Source organism: Netta rufina (genome assembly GCF_964035555.1).
Source record: "Netta rufina genome assembly, chromosome: 10".
NCBI classification, from domain to species: Eukaryota; Metazoa; Chordata; class Aves; order Anseriformes; family Anatidae; genus Netta; species Netta rufina.
The window spans coordinates 3,728,359-3,743,630 of record NC_140133.1 but is presented as its reverse complement, the minus strand read 5'-3'; the positions used below and the strand labels follow the sequence as shown (position 1 = coordinate 3,743,630).

Here is a 15,272-nt window from a genome sequence, read left to right as displayed (position 1 = left end):
AGACTTTTTTGTACTAGGTACAACTGCATAATTTTTAATTGTTTTTGAAGTACTTGTCATCACCTAGAGATTTAAAATATTTGGACAACTAAAAAAAATAAAAATCAAGACTCCGATGAGAACTAGAACACACAACTTCATTACTGCATGCTCTGTGCAGATTCTGGATATGAGCCAACATTATTATTCCAGGTTTTAAGTGGATAAATATAAAGATGCAGAGTCCTTTGCAACACAATGGTTACAAGACTGCCTAAGTGGAGGTTGTTAGAGTAGTAACTTTGGTGTACAGTGTAGAAGAATAGTGAAATGCTTTTTTCATCTTACATAACTAAAATAATTCACAAAATGTTTCAATTTATTATTTACCTGGGCAAGATTGGACATAAAGGTGCTGGACATCAATTGCAGAAACAGCCCTGCATTGGAATGCCTTTATTTACAGAAATACCTTCCCATTAGGAGCACTTGAAAAGATGAACAATCTATTTTTGAATAATCCTATGTGCTTGTCCATTTTGTTTGCATTAGTTTTTTTTTAATCCTAAAGAATATAATGGAAATCTTCTGTACGTATTTGGTAAATAATGACTGTCAGCACTGTTTGCAAATATCAGTTCTTTAGGTTTGGTGTTTGCCACGCCTGGTTCAATTCTTTCTAAAGCCATCAGAAAAGCTATGGCTAATTAGCTCAGTGGTAACAGTCTCAGGGTCTGCATTGCCTACACTTCCACAAACAATATTTCTGTACCAAATATATGGCTGAAGACAAATTTAAAAATGATGTACTACTTTGAAGATGCCATGATATGGCAGGTTGAAATGAGATGTTATGAATTTTAATCGGTATGTTACAGCAAAGTGATGTAGTAGAACAGAGATTTTCAAGAATGCTATTACTAACAGATTTAGTGCTCTCTCCTGCTTGGGTCAGACTGCATTTCATGTTGTCATACCACAGATGTGGCAATACAAGTGTTTACAGACTCTGTCAACGGGTCCTGAATCAATTCTCTTGTAAACAGTGCTAATGTTGGAAGCTTCATTTTACGCTTCATTTCTTTTAAGGGGGAAAAAGGGTCTGCAGCTAGTGTTCATTCTTGTCTGATAGACTGCTGTCATGCAGATTTCTGAAGTTATCATCAGATGGTCATTTCCTTTGGCTTTACAAAGGACGCTATTCTCAAGCGGGTATACATCAAAACATTTCTATCATTTCACTTGCTTCTGCCAGCTCATCCATATTTTGCCATCTGTATATGAAGTCTATGCATCCTGAGTGTACTGGCAGCAAAACCTCAGCATCAGCAGTGCTGGGTAGTTGCTGTCACGGCTTAGTCACCTCTCCTGTCTCACGAGAATGACAGCTCATGCTTCCTTGCCGCTCCCTTCTAGCTCAGATGGGAGAAAGAAAAGGGAATTCTGAAAGTGCATGTTTCTGCCTGCTTTTCAAAGGCCATTAGATCACTCCTTTTATCCACAATATTCACCTGTCTCTGGTTTAAGACCTCAGTGCTCCACCTGAGTCCAGCTCTAGCTGAACTGCAGTCAGAATCAAGGACAAGGAGTTAACAAAACATCTTAAAAGCAAGAAACAATCTCCCAATTGCACGTTTACAATGGAATAAGCCCCAGGAATGCCTGCGTTCAATAACCACCCTAGGGTCTAGCAGCGACACAGCCCAACGGCGAACGGATTACCTGGTTACCAGCCCCAGCCGCGGGCAACGTCTGTTCTGAAGGATGAATTATGCTTGGCTGAAGTGACTGAGGAGGTGGAGGTTGCTGCGGCTGGGAAACTGCTTGCGTGCTCTGCGTGTGATGGGGAGAGGGCGCTTCGCTCTGAATTATCTGCTGGAAGGTGGTCTGGTACATCTGCTGCTGGGAGAGCTGGGACACTGCGTGATGTGGCGGCAACGCTGACACTCCCGGCGGAGCCACAGCAAGCAATGGTATTGTAGCAGCTGACATATTTGGCACTATTGTTTGGCAGGGCAAGACCAGAGAAGCCACAGTTGTATGAGGAAGATTCACTGCCTGCATGGGGAGGGCTGGGGAGTTTGGTGCCATAGGCAGAGTGGGGTTCATGGGGAGGCTCGGTAAAATCACAGCTGGAGCAAAATATTGAGAAGGAGCAGGTATGGGGGGCACGTTTGCAGCAGGTATATCAGAGAGGTTTGGAGGAAGGTTGTCAAGTCCTGCCAGAGGAGTAATTGCAGGAATGACAGGAAACTGAGGAATCTGAAAAAAATATAATATCACATAAATTGCAAGTGCTTTCATTGATGGTACAAAGTAGTTTCATTTGCCATACAAGTATGTAAAGATCACCTGTGCCATGATGATAATTATGTCTGTTTGTTAATCACTTCCATTTATGTCCTGATGTTTATAAAAAGTACTAAAAACTTAATTGTTCTTTAATCATTAGAAAAAGAGCAAGAATTTCAGTTGGGGGGGGGGGGGGGCATTTTTACACCTTGGGAGCTTAAAACTATCTCTCAAGCCAGTTCGAAGCCTTCAAGCAACATCCTAACTTAAAAAGTTGCTTTCGTTTTAACAGAAATTAAAAGGAATCAGAGCAGACAAAAATGCTACATTCTTTCATGCAAAATTCAATGTGACAATATAAAAGTCTTATCTTTAAAAAGGTTGGTTGCATCCCAGGCAGCACAGGGAATTCTCTAAAAGGGTTTTTTAAAATCAAAACCTCCCAGTGACACAGCAGACCATGATAACTGCACTGTTATCATCGAAGCAGCTTGCTTCCTCCCTTTTGGGTAAGCTGCTTCACATCACAAAGGCTGTCACTAGCAAACACAACAGCTCCAACAAACCGTTCCAGGCCACAGAAAGGGTCCATCCCTGCTACTGAACACGGAAGCAGGTCTGAGAGCTGGGAGAGGTTTAGGGAAAGTGGTGAAGAGCTCAAACACAAAAAAGGGCAACTTCTCATGCTCTAAGGCCTGGGATGGGAAGAGAGTACACCACAGGGGAAGGTGCAAATAAAAAATAAAAATAAACTAATGGGATTATCCAGGCATGACACAGGATTTTTCACAAAGTATATTTTTGATTCTCCAAACAAAAACAAATAGTAAGGAAAAGGTGTATTCTTATGGACTAAATAGGCATGCATTCAAAATAGCCATACAAAAACTGCAAATCATATTAATTATTAGCTGGAAAGCTTCACTCAAATGGATGTATTCATACGCAGTTTTCAAAGGTATTACCTGGGAAGGGGCAACAGGTGGAAGTTGTGGCACAGTTGAAATCTGAAGGGGTTTTAGTGGTGTACTGCTAGCTGCCACCTGAGAGGTCTGAGGTTGATACTGGGGCAATAGATGGGTTGCAGGCTGGATTGGACAGACTGGCTGACTGGCAAGCACCTGCTGCAGAGGAGTTTGCTGTGATATGGGTTGCTGCCAGGAAAGAAAAAAAGAACAAAAATGGGTTATAGCATGTATATTATGAAAGAATCAGTTCACTGGACATAGCCACAGCTTTCTCTCAACATGTTTAAATGCAAGATACATTACCTGAAAAGACAAGTTCTGACTGTCTTGGAAAGGTTATTTGTAATGACTCAGTCGCTAAATCCCAGAGATCATTCTAGTTGGCCCAGTAAAATCCCCACCTACTGAGTTCAAAGATTCCCACTACACAGATTATACCCAGCTAATCTTGGCACTTAAAAGCCAACTGCGTAATGCAGCAGGCATTGAAATATACAACATATTATCTGGGATGTGAATAAAACAATAATTATAGTGAAGGAATTGTTAGTGTTAGGTCAGAGGTTGGACTCGTTAATCTTGAGGTCTTTTCCAACTTAGGTGATTCTGTGATAGTAAAAGTTCTAGCTGGATCCCAGGTATTTGTGAAGTGCTGGAGTAACAGTGGGCCTGCCAAAGAAGCAGTTTTATCATTTCATGGGAATGGTGTTCCACTGGCTGGCCAAATTCTATACAGTAGAGCAGAAATAAAAAGCTGCATTAAAGCTGAAAATAACCAGTAAGTTTCATGTTTTTCATGGTACTGATATCTCCCTCTTCAATACAATTAATTAATGCTGAAAGTACTTAAAAAAAAAAATCTTCTGTTTCAGAAGCATGGCACTGAGGCACCAAGCTGGCTCTGGCCTGACCTACTTGGGACCACAGGACTAATTGATTAGCCCAGGCTCTGCAGCACATAAAACCTCATACCATGCTTGATGTTCAAAAGGTGACTTTCAAACGAATAGCCAAACAGCACAATCGTTCATCTTTGCCACTTCCACCATAAACCTGTATTACAAAATTTTGCTCTATACTTTTTCAGTAGAGAGATTCTTCAACCAGAATTTTTAGGTACATTAACACAATAAAACTGTATGATGTGCATCAAGGAAGCCAGTTGCCACCCCCCTTTGAACTGCTAAAATTCCACTGCAGATGGTAAGTTTCCAATACAAGGATCAGTGAACCAAGGAACATTTGGCTACTGGTGCCTATTGTTTGGGGCTGAATGCACTGAATGCCACAAGCAGTGTAAGACACACTAGAAGGCACTGTATAGGTGTCAAATAACTGCACAACATCGGTTCATCTCCTGCAGCATTTACTAGTCTCGGCTGAGTATTTGTCCTGCCACATTAAAGAAAAAACAAAGAACTGTCTCTGCGTTGCAGTTCCTGCCATTCCAGGTTTGGAAGAGCAGGGGCATTTAGCCAGGTGAAATCCCAAACTCCAGGGAGTGGCAGTGCAGGTGCAAACACATGGCATGGCCAGAGCTGTCCTGACACTGGCAATGAGCAAGGAGGAGACAGCTGAGATGAAGCCCAGATGAGGCACTGAGCCTTGGTGGGGAGCACAAGTAGCTCCCACAGCATGGGCTCTGCTCCCCAGACCACTCAGCTCTGCAGCAGGGACCCTCCTTCCAGGAGCAGAACAATGCCTGAGCCGAGCTCAGGAGCAGAACAGCGCCTGAGCATGGTGCTGCACTTGGGCTGATAAACTTGGCCAGCACACAAAGCCAGCTCAGGTACCTCGGCATCTGTGCTGGGTTAATCTGCAGCTCAGACAGGCGGCCAACAGATAACTGGGAATTGGGCACACTGACACCGGCTGTTCAACCTACCTTCCGTGCGAGAGGACACTTAAAAGCAGAAAAACTGCCCAAATGGAGCTAAGGTAGCTAACTAAGACCTCCATTTTCAATTCAACTTGTATTTCACAAAGTGCTTGTGAAGTGGATCAAGCACAGGGAGTGCAAAAAGTCCAGATGAACTGCGCTAATTTTGCCTCATTATAGCCTTAACATAAGTGAACAGACACACAAATTGAAAAGAAAAAAAAACTGAGGAGATGCTATATTGATCCCATGTCTGAGTCAGTGTATATTCATAAGAGATCGATATATTTCATTCTTTTAAACAGACAAGTTTTAGCACCCTGATTTCCCATCCATTTGCTAACATGCCCTACCATCTGTTTACAAAAAGACTGCAGTTTTCCACTGCTCATAGTGTCATGCACGAAGACACATTATCTAGTGCTCTACTGGATTTGGCCTTAAGGAATATGTTCTGTGCTGACTGCAAAACCAGTTACTATTCCTATAACTTATCACTGTCTTCAAAGTAGGTCTTCCTAAAGGCAACCAACTAAGAGTGACACAAACATTTAAGAATTCCTATGTAAACGCCAAAACCAACAAGTGTTACACTGTCACTGTAAAGCTCCAGAGGCCACTACAGAGATCTCCGCAATGGGAGAGGTCTTAAGTTTGCTTGAGAAAAAACAAAACTTTAGGCTGAAAGAACCATATCATCCCTGCCCGTTAGAATAAAAAGAAAAAAAAATCTAATACATCATAAAATTTCACATAAGCATGTGTTTTTCAAAGAGACCAAATCACATTGTTCCCATACTGATGCTTTCAGAAGAGTAGGGCATATTAAAAAAATAATAACATGTAACACCGATAAATACTGATAACTGGAGAGGTATGAAGAGATTTGTTATATGTCAGACACAAAGTATGCAGGCATTTCTCAGCCTTGTCAACAGTTTCTTCCCAAGGAAGCCAATATTTTGGTAGGATCACAAAAATGAGCCACAAATTAACACATTATATAGATCTGTGGCTACACCTCTTTCAAGCTGATACCACCTGTGTACAAGGAAGCAATTGTAGCCTTCACAGATGTCCATGCTTGAAAGAGGTGTTGTACAGAACTTGTTGGGGAATTCGATAACCCAAAATGCACAGAATTACTATTTGGAGACAGCTCAGAGGGAGACAGATTCCTCTTTTCGAAGATAGAGGGATCTGCTGGATGTTTATAATGAGCTACATTTAACATGCATGCACAACAGCGTCACTGAGTGTTTGAAGACAACTGACACCAGTACTAGGCTTGCTTTCTGACCTTTTAAAAATACTTTGAGCTAGAGGTGCCAAATTATAGTGCAATTAATACAAATCCTATTTCAAGGTATTGAACACTGATTGTGCTCAAACCCATTACTCTTCTGTGTCTTAAACTCAAAGCCCATCCCTGACCCTACCTGAGGCTCTAAAGTGATGGTTTAATAGTTTGAAGTAACTCGAACTTATCATAGGTGTCAGCTTGAGCAGAGCATGGCTAAAGACTGGGGTGAGAAAGGCGCTGTGGGGCAGCAGTCAGCCTCTCACCTGCTGGCTGGCAAGCACTGGCTGCGACTGCCCCAGCTGCAAGGAAGCGACGGTGGTCGGCTGCACCACGGGGAACGTCATCGCTGGCTCCTGGTAGTGCTGGGGTCGCTGGGGCACGACCGCAGGTGGAGCCTGAACCACAGGCAGGGCAGGCTGCAAGCAAGGAGAGCACAGAATTAGGGAAAAGAATAGCCCTGATGCTAAAAGTCTCTGCAACCGTTAGGGATACACACTCCAGCAAATAGTCTACTCAATACTTGGTTCAAATCAGAGGAAAAAGACATAATGTGAAGGTGTTATGCAAGGAATGGAAAGTTTGTTAATCTAAAAACATGGAAAAAAGCTGTCATTCCAAAGGCCAATGAGACAACCACGCTGCATTGCATTTCTTTATGGAAGCAAGCATGCAAGCTAATAAAACCACTGACAATACATACACGGTGATGGAGAACATAACAACAACAAGCCACTAAGTAGGTACAACAATATCTTCACAAACACATATTTTCATAAAGAATCTTGATCTTTGAAATAAACAGGTAATTTACTTGACACTGAGGCCAAGAAAATGAATAGAGAAGTGAAAAAAATAAAACAACCGGTGAAAGTAAAAACACAACAAAAAAGAAACACAGATAAAGGTTGTAACAACAGCAGTTCTCTAAAACTTCAGCTCCAAGTAGGTAAATATGTTGAAAATAAACAGTATGTCAGACTGATATTTAAAAGCCTAAAACAAAAAACCAACTACAGCTCCAGCTATGTGCTGATATGTTATCTTGGTAAATAATCTCCCAGAAAAATACACTGATACTTATTCTTTCTTGGAAAATGGAAGATTTTGAGTCAGACGTGAAATTCCCAAGAAACACAGACAAACTCTGGAACATTTTATCTATGATACTGCAGAAAGAAAAATAAATATGGAAAACTCACCAAAAACCAAAGAGCTATTTTGCTTACGAATAAAGTTATTATCCTTTCAAAACCTTATTCAAGAAGAAGTAATGCATTTAGGTTCAAATTAAAGATATATCAATGGAAAGAATGAGTCTGCTCTAAAACAGCAGTCTGCACAGCTCAATTTAATAAAAAAATATTTTAAAATGTGCCTTTTGTGTGCTACATTAAGTTAGTGCTTCATGCAAACAAGGAATGAGGAAGAATGCATCCCTGCAGAAGTATGCACAGAGGAATGGTGGTTTCCACAGTGGAGGGAGCTGGCTACAGGTTTTTCCTTCAGGTAAATGGAGTCATGTTTCAGTGCATTCACAAAATACAGTTCACAATTTCTTGCAGGCATTTTGGAAAATACAAGGTAAAACCAGGGAAAGTGAAGCACTTTCAAAGTACGTTGGGTAAATCTGGATCAAGCAGGAAAACCACTGGTCCTGGATTTCATTTTTCTTCTGTTATATCAAATAGCACAAAACAAAAAATTAACCTACCACATCATTACTGTCATTTTTACTAGGCAGGCTGCTTCCACTGCTCCAGGTAGCTGCAGTCACCCAATTGTTCTCTGCCAGTGGTGTTTTGCCAGAGCAAACTTCACAACAGGGCTGGAACAGTCCAGGCATGTTGACTTCTCCACAATCAGAGGATTCACAAGGCAGAGTACTTTCTGCAACTCTTGCAGATCTCACGGGAGAACTGGTCTTCTGGCTAATTATGTATTGTAAAGATTCATGTAACACAGGCAGGTCTAAACTCCTGCCACATGGCCTGCTTATTTGGGGAAGAGGTTGTGACACTGAGCTGTCTGGAAGCTGGCTGCACAGGGAGTGAGCACTTTCAGTAGGCATCAGAACTTTTGACACGTTTTGGTCTCTGCCAGGCTGAAATAAGTAAGGTAGGCATGCCTGACAAGACTGCTTAAGCAAGACTACCTCAGCAAGGTTTACTGAGAACCCCAAAGCCATTGGTGGTGATGTGCCTGCTTCCCCTTCTCTAGTCTGCAGGGCTGTGTTCCTCTCTCTGAGTTCTTGGGGAAGGGACATCATATCTGGAGTCAACCCCAAGACCGAATCACTGTGGCAACGAGAAGCACACGGAGCATTGCCTGTCACATGTGCAGGCTGCAACAGGAACATGGTGTTGCTGCAGTTTCTGAAGGACATACCACACTTATGGCGTGCCTCTCACTGGAATCACCCGATGATTTATGTTCACTCACATGTGTTTATTCTTGTACCAGTAGTTCCATTAGCTGCTTTTGGTCAAGGTCATAACAGTATGAAAGTGGGAACAAGTGTGAATGTCTGACTGGGCTTCCAGTCCTTGATTTTGGAGCCTCAATAATGGAAGTACCTTGCCGTCTGTGCGATGTTAAATCCAAACCCAGAGCCAGAACGGCAGTGAATGGATGTTTGACCCTTGTCACAATGGGGAGAAACATCATACTAAAGAAGCTCTTGAACAAGTGAAGAAAAAATGCATGGCTATATTGACAGTAAACAAAACCAAACAAAACAATTCTCAAATCTAGGCATGACTTTAAAACTAGTATTTCCAAAGCTGTTACTATAGCTCAGTAAAACAGATTGATGATGCTTTTTAACTGAAAAAAAAAATAATAATAAAATAACAGCTGCCAGTGAAGCATGTCTTAAGAATGGTGAAATGAACTGCAAGTACATGATCTACTTAATGCGTGGTTTAGATCAAGTAAAAACACCGACTAAGCAAGTCGCCATTGGTAGAAACAAGTGAGGAATATATGAAGCAAGCCCTGGAATTCATTCCTACTGACAGCAGAGTATAAATTGAGTCCTTAAATATAATCTGTGCTAACAGAACAGTTTTGAAAAGCTTTAGACTTACCCCTGAAGGCTGCTGGTAGTGCCCCAGCTGCTGAAGGCTATGGGGCAAGGCCTGGCTCTCACTTAGCGGAGGGCTATACACCCGTTGAATAGCAGGAGGTACTGAATCGGGCAGAGATGAGTAGATGACGCTTTGCTGGCTGCTCTGGGAATCTGAATAAACAGTGGACCCCTGACCACTGTCAAATGTGCTGTCAGCTGAAAGAAGAATATTTTTTGTATTACAGGCTCAGCAACTCCAAGTGTTCACATAATGATTTCAGAGCAAGGTCAACACTGGTTTATGTAATTTGCACTTTACTAACCTAGCCCTTTACATTATATAAATAAATTATACAACACAAATGTTATTTTCTACAAAAGACACACACTGCTCCTTCTAAGCCAAAAATCCCCATGGATTTCCGTCTACAACAATACTTTAGGCACATCGATATTTCCTTTAAAGGGCACAAGGTTGACATTAAGAATTGCAGATGTTTATGGATTTTGTACAATGAAAAGATAGGAAACCCCAACTGTAATGTTCATAGCAGGTCATGGAGTCTTGGAGTTAGTTCTTCTAGGAATGCAGTAATTTTAATATCTTTGTGAATTAGTAGTATTGAAAAACCACAAAATTCTTCAAACTATATGCTTTGTATTAGTTAAATAATAAGCAACTTGAGCAATACCTCAAGATGATGAATGGATAGCAAAATAATTCAATTGTATTAAGGGAAAACATACAATGAAGAAATCACAGAAAAACGTATTATGGATTTTTTGATTGATGTGTGTGACACAAAGTAAAGCAGCATCATTTAAGCAAGTCTGCAAAAAGAGGCCCTGCATCACAAAGCAGCAGATTTAGGGCTGCACTGGCTATAAACAGACTAAGTAGCAGTACAAGAACAGATCCTATAGGAATTACAAATGAAATGCATCCTAATTTTGTTATTTGTAAGTGGAAAGCTTTAAGCTACCTGTATTTAAATCAAAATCACATAATGAAATACGAGAGCTACCTCAGTCCAGCTTTGTGGCAATTGAAGAGGACAATTCAGAGCTCTGTCAGTGTTTCTTGTGCTAAATCCAACTAATCTGCAGAATTGCAAAACTGTGGTATTGGGCAAGTGTAGTATCTTTTGTTGAACAAAAATAAATCTTTTAAGTGTGCAATTGAGTATTACTATTTTTAAGATGTCTTTTCATGGCTTTTGAAGCCACATCTATCCAGTTTCTCGTTTCTTTTTTTTTTTTTCCTACTGCTTTTTCATTTGAGAAATGGCAAGAGACAACCAAGACTGTAGCTATAAGTAACCAAAAGGCAAATGGATTGTAACAGAAATTTAAAACCCCACACTGAAAGAGAACTGTTACCAGAAAGTTTATATACTTTTTTCTCCAACACTTTGCATCTTCTATTTTTCCATATTTTGAGTAGGTTTTTACTTATTTAGATTTTAAATAACAAATAGCTTTAATAGTGTCAGTGATAAAATTTCTCCTCAGTATTTATAAACTCATCTCCCTACTATTTTTTGCAAAATTAAACTCACCTCCCTATTTAGCTCATGTACAAAAAGAGTCAGCACGGCCCTACTATAAGAAGGCACAGATTTCTGCACCATACACACTTTCATTTTATTACAATTATTCAGGACCTCAAAGGAACAAAACAGAATATGAAAGAAAATGTTGAAAGACATCCAATAGTAAATTGTTGAATAATATCAAATATTGATTAAGAGTTGAGGAGCAGGAAATAAACCAGGGGTGTCCTATTTTGCATCAAGTTCTGCCAACTCGTGACCAACAGAACCATGGGAGGCACGAGCAGTGTCATTGTACCATTGGAAACAAAGAATTGTAATTAGTGTTTCTCAAAGAAATTAGCATAAAATAAATACATGATCTAAGAAAATGAAGTGACAACAATTTAGCTTCAGAAAAAAAAAAGCTTTGTAAATACTGCAACATTCTTAGATTTATGCAAATATGGCATTTCTCCTATCTTCTGAAGGTTTGTTTTCTTGTAGAGGCATGCTTGGTTATTTTAGTATTCAGAGCAGACCTCTGTATAGCAATTTATACATTACCTGAATTAAAGTAGCAGCTGTCTCTTTGCTAAAGATAATGTGCCTTTAATTTAAATACACTTGCATAAAAGTCCGGAACAGTAGAACAAAAATATCATGATAATAGCTTAGTAGAATAAGTACATCAGATTTTATCAGAAAAACTGGCTAGAAAAAAAAATCTTACAAAATTTCCAAGCTAAAATTATCCAGCAAAATTGCCTTCAAGATGTTTAAAACTACAAATACATTAAGATTTTCATAGCAGAGCTTGACTTGCTAAAAAAGGGGACAGACATGGGATCAAGTTTTTTTAGCTAGCTAAAACCACTACTTCCTCATGCCTTGCCGTTTGCTGGAGATAAGTCTGATGCTCACAAGTAAAATGAAGAAACAACAAGCTCTGCAAGCAAGGCAAGGTAGTTCTTTTTCAGAGATAGACCACAGTCAGTGTTTGAATTTAAAACAGGAGATGGAAATCCACTTGTCTTGAAATAGCCCAGTGATTAGTCATTATTTGTGAATCGACCACCATCTGAATGTAACGAGTTGGCAGATCACTGGTTTGTGGTTGTCAGGGCTTGGAGGAATGGAAGCAACTACCTACTCTGGCCCCCACTGTTCCCCAGTGCACATCCAACTACTTCCTTGCCTCAGATCCATGAGCTCAAAATGAAATAAATAGCCTGGAGGAACAGAGAAAGCACCTACATCATGACTTAAGAACCCACAAAATAATTGTCAGCCCACAAGGTGGGATGTTTCCAACAAGTGTGACCAAACCATAGTTATTTCCCACCAAAAAAAAAAAAAGGAAATCTTGAGTTATACCACGTACCATTCAGAGGTAGCTTTTTTTCTGCTGTAGATCTTTGCACAGCTTCACAAAAACATCACACAAACTATCAAGAGTAACTCACAAAATGCAATAAATTGCAGGAAATGTTTTTTTCCCATGTCTAGCAGTAGGTATCCTTGCTGTTCTATTTACAAATATATTAGTATACATTTGGTTTTTTTCGCATTTATTTCTATTGAAGAAGGAGCTATCTCCATACAATGTTTTTTTCATTTCAAAAAGAGTTCAAGACACTTGTGGTCTCTGAGCTAATGTGCAAAAACACGCCTAATGTTTCACTGCTGAGCTCACGTTACTCTAGATTTTTACTGTAGGACATTCATCATCCTGCACAGACAAAGTTAACATGAGACTTACATGCAACAGATGTGACGCTGGTGGGCAGGTTTTGCTGAAAGGGGTGCTGGTCTGCCTCAGGCTCCTCCGACTCAGACAGGATATGGTGACCGGTGTGAGAAAGGTATGTGACTTGAACCTGTTGTGCCTGTGGGGTCTTCAGCTTCTCCAAGCATTCAGAATCTCGACGTTCCTCTGATTGTATTCTAGGCCAAATTCTCTCTCTTCTCCATAGTATTAATGCTACTCTGTCACGTATTGACTTTGCAACTATCTTGAGATCGTTTTCATGGAAAAATCCAGAGTCAATCTACAGAGGAGGAACAAACTTAGCAAGATCATGTGCACACAGAGGTGCACACATACAAGTACACACATCTATTACTGGAATCTCTTTCTAACAGAAAATACCACTTTGAAAAAAAAAAAAAGTTACAATTTCATTCCTCACTAGAACAGGAATTCAAAGAGCTCGATGGTTTTATGAATTAAACTTCTGTCCCTAGTGCATTTTAAAACAGCAATATATAATTTCTAAGACCTGAACATAGATCTGTTTAATTGACCAGTTAATATACAATGATGAGAACAAGCTTAACACAGATGGGTGTTTTTCTTTTTTTTTTTTTCTCCAAAGATTAACAAAATAGTCAAAAGAAAAAAAAAAAATCTTTTGAAAAATGCCCTTTGAACTGCAGTAAATCTTATTACCATTAATCAGAATTTATTGCCTTAACCTTTCTAGCATACACAGTTCTCCCAACTGCTGTGCTTGATTTCACAGCAAGTCATAAAAGAAAACGTTAACAGAGTTTAGCCTCAAATTAACTTCTCTTAAAAGGTGAAGTCAGGGAGTATTGACTGACTTCTTATAAAAGCTTTTGCTTATCATTGAGTCAAATACAGACTGCTCACATTTGACTGAAAAGGGGAGCAAGATTTCTCAGAATTCATTCGCTCATCAGACAAAGCGGAAAATTTGTCTTTTGCTCTTTGTTTGCATTAATCTCCTTGTCATACTCCTACAAATAGGAGCACAAATGTTAGATCAATAGCGAGCTGCCAGAGAATTGTATGTTCAGATCTGCATCTTCTGAAAGATGCATATTCTACAGATTTGGAAGCATTTATCTACCTGGAGGAAATTTAGAGGTTGTCCTTCTTTGCTCTTGCCCAAACACAACACAGTTTTACAGCTTGGATTTTTCGATGTCTCAAATCAAGTAGTTACAAAGGAGCTTAAAATACAGCTGCAAATGGATGTGGGTATTTTCCAGTGCCAATGCCCTCAGACCTTACTGACATTCCTGAACTGCTGATCCAGCAAACGCTAACAACGGGAGCGAGTTACTATAGAGATGAACCACACAGGTCCAGGGAACCTTGTATGGTATTAACCGAGGTTGCCAGCAGATTCTTCTTTGCAAAGCTTAATGGGAAGGCACTAAAAACCTGGCATATTAGAAAGTTCCTAAACAATTCTTATGCCTACATCTCTACTCAGAGAACGGTTAACATTTAATGAAGACATGCCATTTTACCGTACAACTGGCTTTGAAACAGGTTGCAAACCCAGCAGAGCATTTCAAGTTCTTTTTGCCCACACCATTTGGATAGTTTAGAATGCCTGACAACTGAAAACCTCATCAATAATGATAAACAATTTCCTGTACTCAAAAGATCTCCTGCATTATTTTCTTCCACAGCATATAAATCAACACAAACTGATGAAAACACATGGCTGTGGTGTTTCACAAGTCATTAGGACAAGAAAAAGACATTTAGGAATGATTGCCCATCCAACAACCTCAAGTTTGTAAGTATTTCACATGCACTCAGGTAATTGTTAATGTAATTGTAAAATGCAGGCTTTAAATTTAGGAAAGGGGACTTTTGATACTACAGCATCACAGTAGTTTGGGAGTGATCTTCAAAATATACGAGAAGTACTTCCTGCTTAAAAATAGATATCACAACTATAAGCCTGGTACACTACAGAACTTCAAATCTCCAAATGCTTCCATAAATATTTAAATATAAAGGTAAGATATAACAGTAATTAACTGGACTAGAGCAACTTCAAAATTAAGTTCTGTAACAATAAACTACTGGAAAAATATCGGATCTATTGCAAACTAGTGACAAGATGACAGAGAAGCCTGATTTCCTCTCATTGATTTTTGGATACATGGTGGTAAGTCCAAGCATAGTAAGGTAACATTACCAAAATGACTGCCTCCTAGGCAGAACAGGAACGGTGATGACAACATCATTAAACAGGATCCCTTGAGATTTAGGGTATAATAATAGGAACAAATCTTCATGCACAAGAACATTCAGACCCTTGACTAAGGGCTTACTGGTTCTGTTTCCACAACTTTAGAAACAACGGCAGTAAAGACATCTTTAAAATATGAATTCAATGATTATGCATTGAAACTTGAACACAAGAAATAGTTTTTTTCTAACAACACAAATCATGAAGATACAATTAAACTTTTTGTTAAAAAA

At 39.6% G+C, this 15,272-nt stretch overlaps 1 protein-coding gene across 11 annotated transcripts in view; it reads right to left on the bottom strand.

Annotated features, from left to right (window-relative positions):
• WNK2 (WNK lysine deficient protein kinase 2) overlaps window positions 1-15,272 on the bottom strand; it is a 117,389-nt gene that overhangs the window by 44,986 nt on the left and 57,131 nt on the right. For 10 of the 11 annotated variants that reach the window (XR_014618733.1, XM_084292780.1, XM_084292781.1 and 7 more), the window contains exons 8-12: window positions 12,783-13,071; window positions 9,508-9,704; window positions 6,685-6,837; window positions 3,237-3,425; window positions 1,702-2,241 (exon numbers count right to left, since the gene is read on the bottom strand). Coding sequence is in view for 10 of the 11 variants with exons in the window: in XM_084292780.1 (XP_084148906.1) it covers window positions 1,702-2,241; window positions 3,237-3,425; window positions 6,685-6,837; window positions 9,508-9,704; window positions 12,783-13,071 (1,368 nt within the window). In the remaining variant the exon portion in view is untranslated. The remainder of the gene's footprint in view (window positions 1-1,701; window positions 2,242-3,236; window positions 3,426-6,684; window positions 6,838-9,507; window positions 9,705-12,782; window positions 13,072-15,272) is intronic. The other variant, XM_084292774.1, reaches the window with a different exon arrangement.